The sequence below is a fragment of the Neoarius graeffei genome, chromosome 11 (assembly GCF_027579695.1).
Source record: "Neoarius graeffei isolate fNeoGra1 chromosome 11, fNeoGra1.pri, whole genome shotgun sequence".
NCBI classification, from domain to species: domain Eukaryota; kingdom Metazoa; phylum Chordata; class Actinopteri; order Siluriformes; family Ariidae; genus Neoarius; species Neoarius graeffei.
This window is the reverse complement of record NC_083579.1, coordinates 61,032,852-61,047,443: the sequence shown is the minus strand read 5'-3', so window position 1 is coordinate 61,047,443 and position 14,592 is coordinate 61,032,852. Positions and strand designations below refer to the sequence as shown.

Genomic DNA, 14,592 nt, shown 5'->3' with positions numbered 1-14,592 from the left:
ACATCACACACAGAGCTACATCCTTCTTCCGCCTCCTCGGGCTTGAACAGCAGCTTTGGAGTTGCATTGCTGCCACCCACTGGACTGAGTTACCTGAGTTTCATTAGAGTTTATTTATCAGACCTGTGCTTCTTAAAGTGCCATTCCACCATTGGATGTATTTTTTTGGCATAAAATACAATATATTTTATGACAACATGACTAGACAGAGAAATCTTTTAGCTTCAAAATGATATATCAAACATAATTTTTTGACAACGATAAGTATATTAATTTTGCGACCAAAGTCACCTACCCTTTTAATTTCCGCGCGGTAGTGAAACGTGATGTCACGGCAGGTTCCCCGTGTGACGTGGCACAGATTATCAGCAATGGTGGATAGAACGCGATTGTCAGCTTCGGAAAAGAAGCGAAGGAAAATAGCAAGTGATGCCCAAAGGAGACGGTCGATGGTGAATATCGGCACAGCAATCGACAAGTGGAAATCACGTTCTATCCGCCATTGCTGATAATCTGTGCCACGTCACATGTGACGTGGTACACAAGAAGGGGAACCTGCCGATAACATCATGTTTCACTACCGCGCGGAAATTAAAAGGGTAGGTGACTTTGGTCGCAAAATTAATATACTTGTCGTTGTCAAAAAATTATGTTTGATATATCATTTTGAAGCTAAAAGATTTCTCTGTCTAGTCATGTTGTCATAAAATATATTGTATTTTATGCCAAAGAATACATCCAATGATGGAATGGCACTTTAAGAGTTCAAATAAAAATCGGTGACTCTGTTCCTTCCCGGCTTGTCTCATCTCATCTCATTATCTCTAGCCACTTTATCCTGTTCTACAGGGTCGCAGGCAAGCTGGAGCCTATCCCAGCTGACTACGGGCGAAAGGCGGGGTACACCCTGGACAAGTCGCCAGGTCATCACAGGGCTGACACATAGACACAGACAACCATTCACACTCACATTCACACCTACGGTCAATTTAGAGTCACCAGTTAACCTAACCTGCATGCCTTTGGACTGTGGGGGAAACCGGAGCACCCAGAGGAAACCCACAGGGAGAACATGCAAACTCCTCACAGAAAGGCCCTCACCGGCCACGGGGCTCGAACCCGGACCTTCTTGCTGTGAGGCGACAGCGCTAACCACTACACCACCGTGCCACCCTTCCTGGCTTATATCAGGATTTTATCAGACTGGATCCTGTTAGACCCAATTTTTCCATTTCCATGAACATGACCGGTCTTTCAGCCTCATACACATGCAGACGACATGCTCGACTGAGTCCAGGAGCTGGAACAAGTCATATAATCCAGTTGGAGTTTTCCCTGTTATGTGCAGGTTTTATTTAGGCTGCAATGACCTAGCCTGAGTGTGGTGCAGTGGTTGCACTGTCACCTCACAGCAAGAAGGTTCTGGGTTTGAGCCCAGTGGCTGACGGGGGCCTTTCTGTGTGGAGTTTGCATGTTTTCACCGTGTCTGCGTGGGTTTCCCCCACAGTCCAAAGACATGCAGTTAGGATAACTGGCTACTCTAAATTGCTCATAGGTGTGATTGTGCAGAAAGCTACTGCTGCAGTTCTAGCCAATTCAATTTGTGGGCGGCACGGTGGTGTAAGTGGTTAGCACAGTCGCCTCACAGCAAGAAGGTTCTGGGTTCGCGGCCAGCAGGGGCCTTTCTGTGTGGAGTTTGCATGTTCTCCCTGTGTCTGCGTGGGGGTACTCCGGTTTCCCCCAAAGATGTATGGTTAGGTTAATATGGGACGGCTTTGGGCTGCGGTGCTCTTGAGCGAGGCACCTAACTCCCAACTGCTCCCCGGGTGCTATTTGCATGGCTGCCCACTGCTCTGGGTGTGTGTGTATGTTCACTGCTTCAGATGCGTTAAATGCAGAGAGGAATTTCACAAGTGTGTGATGAATAAAGTTGTGCTTTCGTTCTTTCTTTTGCAACCAAACATGGTTCACATCAAGCCCGGATTGGGTTGGGCAGTGACGACAACAACCTACCTTGAGTCTGGTCAAGATTACTCCGTTCCTCCTACTAAAGCCTCTTCCTTTTCTCTCTCCTACCAAACTCCTGACTGAATACAAGTGTCTGCCTTTTGTTTGTTGACTCAAGTATGCTTGCCATTCTAAATTTACTTTGTTCTGCACTGTTTCCTTCCCCGCTTATTTGGACAGTTTGATATCTATGTCCACTTCCTCTTTTTCAGTTGCTTGTTTTGCCAACCTATCTACCTTCTCATTACCTGATATACCGATATGTACTGGAATCCAAATAAAAACTATTTCCTTACCTTGTGTTACTATGTTAGAGTGATTTATTATTTTGTTGATCAATTCTTGATGATTTGTCGATAAGTCTGATTTTATTCCCTAAAGAACAGATTTGGAGTCACTGCATATTAGTATTTTGCTGCTTTGAGACTGTTTTACCCATTCTATTGCCATTAATACTGCATATAACTCTACCGTGACTCTATTTAAAAAGTCTGACATACGGCTTATTATCTTTATGTAATACGACAGAACTAAATGTGCTGAACCAGTTTGATTCTGGATCCTCTGAGCTGTCGATGAAGATGTGGGTGTACCTTGAGTATCTACTTTCTATATGCTGATAGAATCAACTTATTTAATCAATATTTCTATTCATATCTTTTAGTAATTCAGATCGACTGTTGGCGCTTCGAGCGTCCATAATGGGACAGGGGACTAAACTAATGTTGGGCTAATGTATCTGTTATACACGCCCATGTATTTTGCAATCTTATTCCCTATCCATCAAAAGTTAGGCTTTCTTGTCTTTTTCTTTTCCCAATAGTCTTTTAGGCCATGCTGTGTTCATGGCCTTTCAGGTTTAACTAGTAGTTGGCTATTAGGTGTTTCCTTCTAAGACTATAGCATCTCCCTGCTTCAACCTGAAGTGTACAAATTGACATAGTTTTTACTGCTCCTGTGCAGATTCTAAGAGCCTGGGCCTGGATACTGTCTAGTTTTTTAAGAAGTGTTTCTGAAGCTGATTCATAAGTGATACTTCCATAATTAATCCTAGATTTAATAAGTAATTGTATATACAGCTCTGGAAAAAATTAAAGAGACCACTGCAAAATTATCAGTTTCTTTGGTGTTACTATTTATATGTTTTCGGAACATGAACATTTTTGTTTTATTCCATAAACTACTGACAACATTTCCCCCAAATTCCACATAAAAATATTGTCACTTAGACCATTTAATTGCAGAAAATGACAACTGGTCAAAATAACAAAAAAGATTAAGTGTTTTCAGACCTTGAATAGAAATCAAGATCATATTCAATTTATACAACACAATACTAATATTTAAACTTAGGATGAGTTCAGAAATCAATATTTGGTGGAATAACCCTGACATTTAATCACAGCTTTCATGCATCTTGGCATGCTTTCCACCAGTCTTTCACATTGCACTTCAGTGATTTTATGCCACTCCTGGCACAAAAATTCAGTCAGCTCAGCTGTGTTTGATGGCTTATGAGCATCCATCTTCCTCTTGATTACATTCCAAAGGTTTTCAATGGAGTTCAGGTCTGGAGATTAGGCTCGCCATGACAGGGTCTTGATCTTGTGGTCCTCCATCCACGCTTTGATTGACCTGGGTAATGTATGTGGCATGCAGCATTGTCCTGCTGGAAAACCCAATCCTCAGACTTAGGGAACATTGTCAGAGCAGAAGGAAGCAAGTTTTATTCCAGGATAACCTTGTACATGTATCCTTCACAAACAAAAATCTGTCCCATTCCAGCCTTGTTGAAGCACCCCCCAGATCACCAATCCTCCACCAAATTTCACAATGGGTGCGAGACAGTGTGGCTTGTAGGCCTCCCCTGGTCTAACCATTAGATGATCAGATGATGGGAAAAGCTGAAAACTGGACTCATCAGAGAAGATGACCTAGTACTCCAGTCCTCTATCCTTATGGTCAAACCTCATAAGGCAAACCTCAGCCTGGCTCTTCTTTGCTTCTAATTGATGAAATTCTTCTATCTTGACTGTTCAAGCACCAATCACCAAAGCAAATTACTTGTATGTGAGAACGGACTTGGCAATGAACTTGATTCTGATTCACAGCGCATACACTCTAAAAAATAATGGGGCCAGTACCGGTTCTTCAGGGCGATGCCATAGAAGAACCTTTTTCAGGGCTTCAAAGAACCGTTCATGCAACAGTTCTTTAAAGAACCATTTAACCCATTTGTTTGAGCAGTGAAGACAGATTTGTGTAAACATAGCCGATGTGCATTGACCAGCAAATGGTAAGAGAATGCCAGGCTCTGAAGAACCATTTCCAATGTGAAAAACCTTTCGCATAATGTAATGGTTCATCACAGAGTTTTGACTCTCTATGGAACCATCCAGAGATTTGAAGAACCACTGAAGCACCATTATTTTTTAGAGTGTAGAACTCAAAATACAAAAGTGCCAAGTAACTGAGCATGAGCAGACCATGATTTGTAGGCAGTTATTTACAGTTCGCTCAGCCAATGAGAACGACGTAAAAATAATTTGAATGCTAGGGCGTGTTGATTTATTTATTTATTTTTGTATATTCTGCAGTCTTGTGTTGCCAGAAGCAGCAGCGCCCCCTATCTGTGGATCCAAATAATGGTGTGTTGCTTAGAAACAAAGCGAAACACTGACATTTCTGTTCAGGACATAAAGAGTCGCGGGGAGAAACGTGCACAGATATATTGCATTTTTTTTAAAAGACACAAAGCTGGTAAGAATAAAAAATAACTATTTGGTTACCGCTTTCCTGTCGTTTAAATATAACGGAAACTTGAGCTATGACATTATAATTCAACTTATTTTGCATTTTTTCAAGGAAAAATCCTTTGAAACCCACAGAAACGATTAGCAAACGTCATTATAGACTGTTTTCTTGATTGTTCTGGAGACAATTAAAACTTTTTAAATCAACATTAATAAACTGTGTTTGAAAGTAGAAGTTCAGATTAGATTAGATTAGATTAGATTAGATTAGATTAGATTAGATTAGAACTTTATTGATCCCTTTGGGAGGGTTCCCTCAGGGAAATTAAGATTCCAGCAGCATCATTACAGGATAAACAGAGAATAGAAAATAGAGAAAAAACTTCTAGATAAATTAAATTAAAGTATTTACATATACAAATATAAAAAGAATAAGATATGAGGAAGGGGGGAGGGGCCAGCAGGAGAGATATTGCACTTTATATTACACATTATATTGCACACTGTCCAGCTACTGCTCCTTCCCGTCCTCTAGTGTAGAGTTAATCCAGTTTAATCCAGTGGTGCTCAACCTTGGGGACAAAAAAGGTTTCCTGAGTTGTGGAGTCAAAGAGGATTTTTAACTTTTACTATCCATCACTCATTTTGTAGCTGCTCTTCTGCCCATATAATTATGTCCAATTATTTGGGTATTTAAAGGCATTACAGGCGATTTTTTTCCCCAGAAACATTTTTTTTGTTCTATTTTTTAAAGTTCTCTATTCATCCCAATAGCACTGAATAGGGCCTAAATCAAATCATCTAACAATAAAAAGAAGATAAAATCTGTCATTTGTGGCAATTGTAGGACTGTAAAACCCCCGTCCAATCATTTAATTCGGCCCATAGCCTACCTTACCTGCCTGTCTACCTGTACACTCATTGCACAGGATCAGAATCTTCCACAAGGCTCGGCAGCTAGTCGTAGGAGAAAGGCCAGCCAAAACATCCTGTTACACCTACCGTTATACCTACAACAGCTTGCACTGCTAAACAAAGTAAGAAAAGAAAGAGTGAAGTGGAAAAGGCTACGACGAAAATGCAGCTGGATACGGTAAATGCTGCTTTTACCTGCTATTGGAATTGTTGTAAATACGAATTGACCACTTGGAAGTTGCACATGAACGCCCCCTCAACTCGTAATTTTCAGTGGGCACTTCACAAATAATTTTGATACCAGAGTTGGGATGACCTTCAACCTTTCAACATGGGGAAAAAGAGAACAGTTTCAGTAATAGATGGTATTTTTTAGCTATACAACTGTCATTCGCTGTTGCTTGTGTACATAATCTAATATGTAATCTGTGTAAATTTTACGGGTGGCATGGTGGTGTAATGGTTAGCACTGTTGCCTCACAGCAAGAAGGTCCTGGGTTCGAGCCCAGCGGCCAGTGAGGGCCTTTCTGTGTGGAGTTTGCATGTTCTCCCCATGTCTGTGTGGGTTTCCTCCCGGTGCTCCGGTTTCTCCCACAGTCCAAAGACATGCAGGTTAGGTTAACTGGTGACTCTAAATTGACCGTAGGTGTGAATGTGAGTGTGAATGGTTGTCTGTGTCTATGTGTCAGCCCTGCGATGACCTGGCGACTTGTCCAGGGTGTACCCCGCCTCTTGCCCATAGTCAGCTGGGATAGGCTCCAGTTTGCCTGTGACCCTGTAGAACAGGATAAGCAGCTACAGATGATGGATGGATGTAAATTTTACTTAGCATCATCATCGTCGTTGCTGTCAAACCTGATCCGGGCTTGAGACGAAGGATGTTTGTTTGACTTGGCCAGAATTGCAGCAGTAGGGTGGCCAATTCCTTTCTGTGCACTCACATCTATGGGCAATTTAGAGTAGCCAGTTAACCTAACTGCATGTCTTTGGACTGTGGGGGGAAACCGGAGCACCCGGAGGAAACCCACACAGACACAGGGAGAACATGCAAACTCCACACAGAAAGGCCCCCATCAGCTACTGGGCTTGAACCCAGAACTATGAGGCAACCATGCTAACCGCTCCACCACCGTGCCACCCTTACTTGGCATAGAATAGTCCTATTTGGCATATTTGTTATGGAATCCATCCATCCATCCATTATCTCTAGCTGCTTATCCTGTTCTACAGGGTCGCAGGCAAGCTGGAGCCTATCCCAGATGACTATGGGTGAGAGGCGGGGTACACCCTAGACAAGTCACCAGGTCATTGCAGGGCTGACACATAGAGACAAACACCCATTCACACTCACATTCACACCTACGGTCAATTTAGAGCCACCAATTAGCCTAACCTGCATGTCTTTGGACTGTGGGGGAAACCGGAGCACCCAGAGGAAACCCACGCGGACACAGGGAGAACATGCAAACTCCACACAGAAAGGCCCCCGTCGGCTACTGGGCTTGAACCCAGAACCTCTTGCTGTGAGACGACCGTGCTAACCACTGCACCACCATGCCACCCTTACTTGGCATAGAACAGTCCTATTTGGCATATTTGTTACGGAATCAAATTAGGATTTCCCCAAGAAACAAGTCTGAGGGAATCTTGTGTCTGCTATTTTTCGCTGTGACAACAAAGTACTTGAACATAATATACTTGTATTTCCTACTTCACAAGTGGGAATTAGGACCTTCCGATAAGAACATGAAAGCAGCAAAAGCAAGATGTCAAACCAGACTGAATATCAGTATGGCTTTTCAATGAGGAAGTTAACTGGTTCATTTTATTTTGGGGGGGAATTTTGTTAGCTGGGCATAACAACGATGCGCTGCGCTCCTTTCCCACATGCTGTTTCTCATGGACTTGTCCTCTAGCAGTAATCAGTCAGGGTGCTTTCATGTGTTTTGGAGGAGAGGCTAGGGAGGTCTGAAGGGAGTGTGTGGAATTTTTCGGTTGGATACTTTCAAAATCTTGCTTAATCTTGCTGATTTCTCGAAAATCACCTACTATGTCTTCAAAATGTAACTTCACCCCAGCTTTGAATCTAATTCCACCCACTACATAATTTTGAAAAATACTTTTTTTTAAAATAAATAATAAATAAAAAATGGGCAATTGGTTGAGAAAGGGTCAGGGAGCTGTTTAGAGGATGTTGACATTCTTCTTGTTTTTCTTTTTAATAAAAAATTTCATGAGAAGTACCAAATGGTCAACTCTATGTCAGAATCAGCCTTGTAAGTTTAGTGCATTGAAGGACATCAAATTTTATTTGACTTGACCCGACCCACGCTTTCTTTTACCTCTTTTTTGGGATGATTTAAACCAGTAGATGGAGTTTTGAGCAATTTTCAACCCATAATATGCATATTTTTATAAAAATGGTAATTTTGTCAATATTAACACCATCATTGATGTGTTTCATCACAGTATAGACGTATCATTTATTTTACAGCTCAAAAACACATTTAAGTGTCTAGTACCTCTAGGGTAAGCAACATTGGAGAAACCAGCAAGAATGTACTAGATTTTGAGAGTATCCAACTAAAGCCACTCCTCCAAAACACATACAGTAAATGCACACTGCCTTCCTACGGCTAGAGGATGAGTCCATGATAGAGAGCGTTGGAGGGAGCATAGTGCATTGTTGTTATACGTCTCATTCACATGTAAGAAAACACCTCACATTACCATAATGAATGTAAACAACAAACATGGCTATTGTTAGTACTCACAGCTGTCGACTAGCTCGCTAGCTTTAGCATTACGTCTGCCTCGCCTTGTAGAAGACTCTGCAATGAGTGCAGAGTGCATGCAGGTAGACAGGTAGGTAGGCCATCCAGTCATTTCCTTTGGACTGAATGAAATAATTGGACAGGCTTTTTGCAGCCCTGTGATTGCCACAGATTATGGATTTTTTTTCCCCTTTTTATTGTCAGAGTGTTAGATTTATTAATTGCTATCGAGATATAAAGAGAATTCCAAGAAATATAACAAAAAGTGCTTCTAAAATAAATTGCCTACCTTAGCCTTAAAATGGGGTCACTGGTCAAAAAGGTAAAGAACCCATGAGTTAATCTGTGCTCATCTCATTAACAGATAAGAACCGTGTATCATTACAATGGAAGATTCAGTAATCCAGCAGCACCTGCACCACTACAAACAGGCCACAGAATCTGCCCGGGAGGAGCTAGCAGCCCTCCAGGCCAAATATCAAAGTCTCCACTCAGAGGTATGATATCATAAACCTTCATGTTAAAGGGCCAAGTCTACTTTAAATATATCCTTCATGCCAACTTATCCTTCATTTAACTTGTCAGCTGGTGGATTGTCGATCCAAGCTTTCCTCTCAGGAGACTACTGTGAAAGATCTGAGAGAGGCAACTGACAGGCACAAGGAGACAGAGGCCAGACAGGCATCTCTCATCAGCTCCCTCAGGGAGCGCATTCACAACACTGAAGAAGAAATGATCTCCATTGCCACCTCTAAAAGCATTACAGATATGAAATTACAAGCACTTACCAAGGAGAAGGAAGATTTGAAGGAAAGAGCATTACAACTGGAGATTCAGTCCAAGTGAGATTTGGTTATTCATCTCTTTTGATAAATTGTATCTACATTCCTTTATATGCAAGGAAAAGCTTATGTAAAGTTTGAATGTTTTCTTTGTAGGGAGTATCTTAAAGAATGGAACAAGACAAAGCAAGAGACTACTGATTTGCAGAGGAAATGCAAAGAATTTTTATCCAGACTAGTCAGCAAGCTTTCTGTCGATTTAGCTGGGAATGATAAACCCATGGAGACAGTTGTCTCTTTGGTGAGTTGATGATGAACTCTGCATTCAACACGAATTTCTAAATCTCTGTGTTACTGAAACTTGTTTGCATCTTCAGGTGGACCTGTGCTGCAAGGAGAGAGATAGACAGAAGACTCAGATATGTGCCCTAGAGGAGAGTGTGAAATCCTATGAGGTGGAGAGTAAAGCCAGCAGAGAAACACTGAGAAGACTAGTGGCTGATGTGGACCATGAACAGAAAGCATCGGCTATCCGAGCGAGTGACCTGAACTCTGTTAGACAGGTATATTCCTGCCCATTTATCTGACAGTTCACAGGAATGTAACAATTCAGATTCTGATACGTGCTTATTTTAGTGGCATGTGCAGATTCATGTTTTCCTCCACTGCGTATTGTGTCACTCAGGAACTTGATTGCACACTACTAAAGAAACAGAGCCTGGAAGTAGACAATAAGAACCTGAGGAACAAGCTGCAGGAATGTGAGCTTGCCCTGGTTGCTACTAAGGAGGAGTGCAGCCCTTATAAGAAGTGCTCTCAAGATCTGGAGCAAAGACTCCTCAGGAGCCAAAATGAGGCACAAGCATTACACAGTCGCATGGAGTCCTTTTTCAAAGAAGTGCAAGTTCTGCTTGGAAATGAGCCCGTCATTTCCCTGCCTAAAGAAGAACATGTTCTGGAGAGACTCCGAGAAGTCTGCAGAAGAGAGAAAAGCAGCACTGAGGTAGTGTTAACATCTCAGACAAAAAAACAAAACAAAACATACATTTTATTATTTCTGATGGCTTAGTGGTTTGACTTTGGTTCAATATTTATATGAAAGTAGTTCACTATGGTATTCTATTCAGATGCTAATACTGTTTGCATATGCTACAGTCTGTTACTGCGATGGAGACCAGGCTGGCTACAGCCTTACAGGAACTTGGTAGGCAGACGGAGCTGCACAGGGCAGCAGAACAGAGGGAGCAGCAGCTCCAGAACAAGATGCAAATACTGGAGTCAGAGCTGCTCACTGTGGGAGTGAGCAAAGATGAGCAGAGTCATGAAAAACAACAAGTGAGCTCACATAGACGTAATGTTTCCACCACTCTGTACCTTTCCACTTCAGTGGCTGTATTTCTTGTGATTTTAAATTGTGGGCTGTCGTCATACTTCAGTACAGGGGCAGAAGTAACATTTAATAGTTCCCCACTGAACTTGGTTGTTTAATTTTCCATTTCTCATACAGTACTTGCAGTTTCTGGAGCATCTTTCAGAGAAAATGAGAATTGAGCATATAACCACAGATTTGGGTTTTGACATGCAACTTGAGGCCATACTGGCACGTGCAGAACAACTGACTAGACAGGAGGGAACAGCTTTAGTGGAAACCAAGACTATGATTTACAGTCTTCAGAAAAAGGTTGGTTACATCTACAAAAAACAACAACAAAAAAAACATTTGGCTGTAGCTGGTATAAGATTAACAGTGACTGAAGAATGTAGACTATATTGTTTGCATACTTTTTCCTGATGCCTGATCAACCACTGATCAACCATAACAATAAAAGTACTGAGAAATGAAACAAATAACATTTATAATTACAGTGGCACCTGTCAAGGGGTGGGATGTATTAGGTAGCAAGTCAGTTCTTGAAGTTGATGTGTTGGAAGCAGGAAAAATAGGCAAGCATAAGGATCTGAACTACTTTGACAAGGGACAAATTGTGATGGTTGGACAACTGGATCAGAGGATCTCCAAAACAATAGTGTTCCTGTGGGGTGTTCCCGGTATACAGTGGCTACTACCTACCAACAGTGGTCCAGGACAGGACAACCGGTGAACTGGCAACAGGGTCATGGGTGCCCAAGGCTCACTGATGTACATGAGGAGTGAAGGCTAGACCATCTGGTCTGATCCCACGGAAGAGCTACTGTAGCACAAATTGCTTAAGTTAATGCTGGCTGTGATAGAAAATTGTCAGAACACACAGTGCACCGCAGTTTGCTGTATATAGGGCTGCGTAGCTGCAGACTATTCATAGTGCCCATGCTGACCCCTGCCCACCCCTGAAAGCACTTACAATGGGTACATGAGCATCAGAAGTGGGCCATGATGCAATGGAGGAAGGTGGCCTGGTCTGATGAATCACATTTTCCTTTACATCACGTGTGCATGTGTGTGTGTGAGCATGCATCACTTACTTGAGGAATAGATGACACCAAGAAGAAGGCAAGCCAGTGGAGGCAGTGTGATACTCTGGGCAATGTTCTGCTGGGAATCTATGGGTCCTGGCATTCATGTGGATATTACTTTGTCACGTACCACGTATCTAAACTATGTTCCAGACCAAGTACACCCCTTCATGGCAACAGTATTTCCTAATGGCAGGATAATGCACTCTGCCACACTGCAAAAATTGTTCAAGAATGCTGTTACCGTCTTGGTGCCAGATACCACAGCACATCTTCAGAAATCTTATGGAGTCCATACCTCGATGGGTCAGAACTATGTTGGCAACACAAGGGGGACTTACACAATCTTAGGCAGGTGGTTTTAATGTTATGGCTGATCTGTGGATATCTTACCATGCCATGAGCCATGAAGGGTCCTCTATTATTTTGTCTAATTTGACACAGTCTTTATGACTCTGTTCTAATCTCTGCTGTTTTTGGTGCAGTTGAAGGATCAGAAGCAGCGCTTAGAGAGTAAGGACCTGCACATGGATCTTCTACGGAGGAAGATGACCCAGCTGGATGAAGAGAAGAGGAGTCGTTCAGCATTGGCCGTGGAGAGGGATGATGCTACAGTGGCCAGCAGGAAACTGCAGAAGAAGGTGGAGCGACTTCAGGCTGAGCTTAATGCCATGCGACTCTCCGCCACTGACCTGAAGGCCCAGCTCTCTCACACCAATGAGCTGAAGGTAGAGGGGAAGAGAATTCTGGCTTACATGCCAACAAGAGGCAGAGTGCCTTAACCATGTTTAAATGGATATTGATTACTATGAATGAAAAGTGTGTATGTAGTAATGAGCATACTGCTGTGCTACATAACTTAAGGTTGAACATGATAAGTGACAAATAAAATTAAGAGACTCAGTTATACTTTGCCATAATTTCAATGCTAATGTCTATAAACATTAAAAAATATCTTACAGTAGGATTCCCAAGTGGCACGGCAGCATTCACCCTATCCTCTAGAAATTGTGAGTTCCAATCTCACCAGTGAAACAGCCATCCACGGTTGGGAGTCCTTGGCTGGGTTCCAATAGTCCATCCTATGTCCTTTCCTAACCACTTTTCCTTGATCTTCATGGAAATCATCATGAGGTCAAGGAAAGATGTGAAGGAGAATTCATAAGGGCGGTGGAAAAGACAACTGCAGTGCTAAGAGAATCCAATTGCACTTGCACTAGGCTATGCGATTATGCAATGGTGGATGTTATTGACATGGGTCTGCTGTGAGAAACTACAGTGTTCTGAAGATGCACTACAAAAAGCACATCTTCACCCTTTGCGTTCGTAACATGTTGTTTCATGCAGTCTATATACATGTGGACAACACAGTGAAAAATATTACTTCATTACCAAAGTTGGAATTGAAATAAAAAAGGAATATAGGCTACCAGTCACAAAACTGAAATGAAATGATTGTCACATTGAGAATGGTTGCACACACTCGCCTTCCTGTCCATTCATATTTATTGACATGAATCACGATTATTTTATGATTAATTATTTAATTATTGATATAATTGTTTCCTTGAATGGCACGCTGATGGTGTGTCACTTTAAATGTTGCTGCTGCATCAAATTGTGGGATGGCATTATCTCCTTTCTTTTCATAGATGATGGTCCAGTGTACTACATGCTAAAGGAGATAGGAAAGGAAACATTAAAGCACCTTTCCTTAGCATTTAGAAATTTGAACAGCTCTTATCATGGCTACCACTTAGTTACTTCCGCGTCAATTCACTCACTTAGGAATGTTCCTAAGCAAAAAAGACTATTGGAACGCAGCCCAAAAGAGCAAAATTGACCATTGTCTCTGGGAGAGAGGGGTGTCATACTACCTCCCGTGTCAGTCAAACTGACCCTAGCCAATCATGGGTGTCTATGAGCTCATGTATGCAGAAGAGGGTAGATAGCACTTTCCTCCAAGTGTGTTACACTGCCTGTGGCACAGCATAAGCAGTTCAAAAAGATGTGGTTGACTGGCTTCACATGTCTCGGAGGAAGCATGTGATAAACGTCACCCTCCCCAGTTGGTAGCTGTTGTATGGGAGTCCTGACTGGTGGGTGGGATTTGGCCAAGACTAAATTAAAGAGGAAATGGGGAAACATCTTACAGTACCTCAGGCATTGCTTTGTCTGGTACAATAAGATCAGAGTGATGGAACAGAACAGAACCATTGAAGATCAGACTAAGAGTCTAGGAAAACTGGAGAAGAACAAGGAGAAAGTGGAGAAGAGACTTGCAACAGCGAAGACAGAGCTCCAGAATCAGGAGCACAGAGCCCGGGATGAACTACAGCAAGCACAGAGACTGCTCCACAGCCAGGCCAGTGCCATGGCAGAGCTCGCCCACAGAGAGAAGAAGGTAGTGATGAGTAACTATGACTCATACAGTCTGAATAAGTCTGCATTCTTATGAACTCAGATGTATCCCCTTTTCTCTCATTATTAAATGGTCTCATTTACCTTGTCTTGTTTTGTGTTACAGCTGATGGATTTCTGTACCGTCATTGCTCAGATGTTAGGGATGAACACGCCAGCCTCCGTTCCCAGCTGTGAGATTATCAAGAGGCTGGAGGTTCTTATTCATTCAGGTCATCACTTTACCCTGGTCAACCAGTGTGTAGTGCCACATCATCAGCACCACACAGCACTGATCCCAGATGCCCCTGCATGCTCTATCGTTACAACAGACTCTGCAGGGCCTGAAGTATCAGAGCAACCTACATTGTCTACTCCAACTACAACCTGAGCAGCAACGTAGCAATCATATATAGTGTTTACGAGACAATTAATTACAAGTGTTATTATAATTTAATAACACGATTTTATAATTTAATAACACTTGTAATTAACCAGGTTAAATAT

At 42.2% G+C, this 14,592-nt stretch overlaps 1 protein-coding gene across 1 annotated transcript; it reads left to right on the top strand.

Annotated features, from left to right (window-relative positions):
* The first annotated feature begins 8,835 nt into the window (after window positions 1–8,835).
* On the top strand, window positions 8,836–14,476 carry ccdc170 (coiled-coil domain containing 170). Its single transcript, XM_060933107.1, has 10 exons — window positions 8,836–8,946; window positions 9,035–9,291; window positions 9,388–9,532; window positions 9,609–9,794; window positions 9,917–10,234; window positions 10,387–10,566; window positions 10,739–10,912; window positions 12,171–12,413; window positions 13,874–14,089; window positions 14,213–14,476. The coding sequence occupies exons 1-10, from the start codon at window positions 8,836–8,838 to the stop codon at window positions 14,474–14,476; spliced, it is 2,094 nt and encodes a 697-aa protein (XP_060789090.1).
* The last annotated feature ends 116 nt before the right edge of the window (window positions 14,477–14,592 follow it).

Bases quoted from the DNA above. Each gene is read 5' to 3' on its own strand.
- ccdc170 (XM_060933107.1), top strand. From the start codon at position 8,836: ATGGAAGATTCAGTAATCCAGCAGCACCTGCACCACTACAAACAGGCC. The intron at 10,235-10,386 runs GTAGTGTTAACA...CATATGCTACAG, and splicing joins GAGAGAAAAGCAGCACTGAG to TCTGTTACTGCGATGGAGAC. The intron at 14,090-14,212 runs GTAGTGATGAGT...TTTGTGTTACAG, and splicing joins TCGCCCACAGAGAGAAGAAG to CTGATGGATTTCTGTACCGT.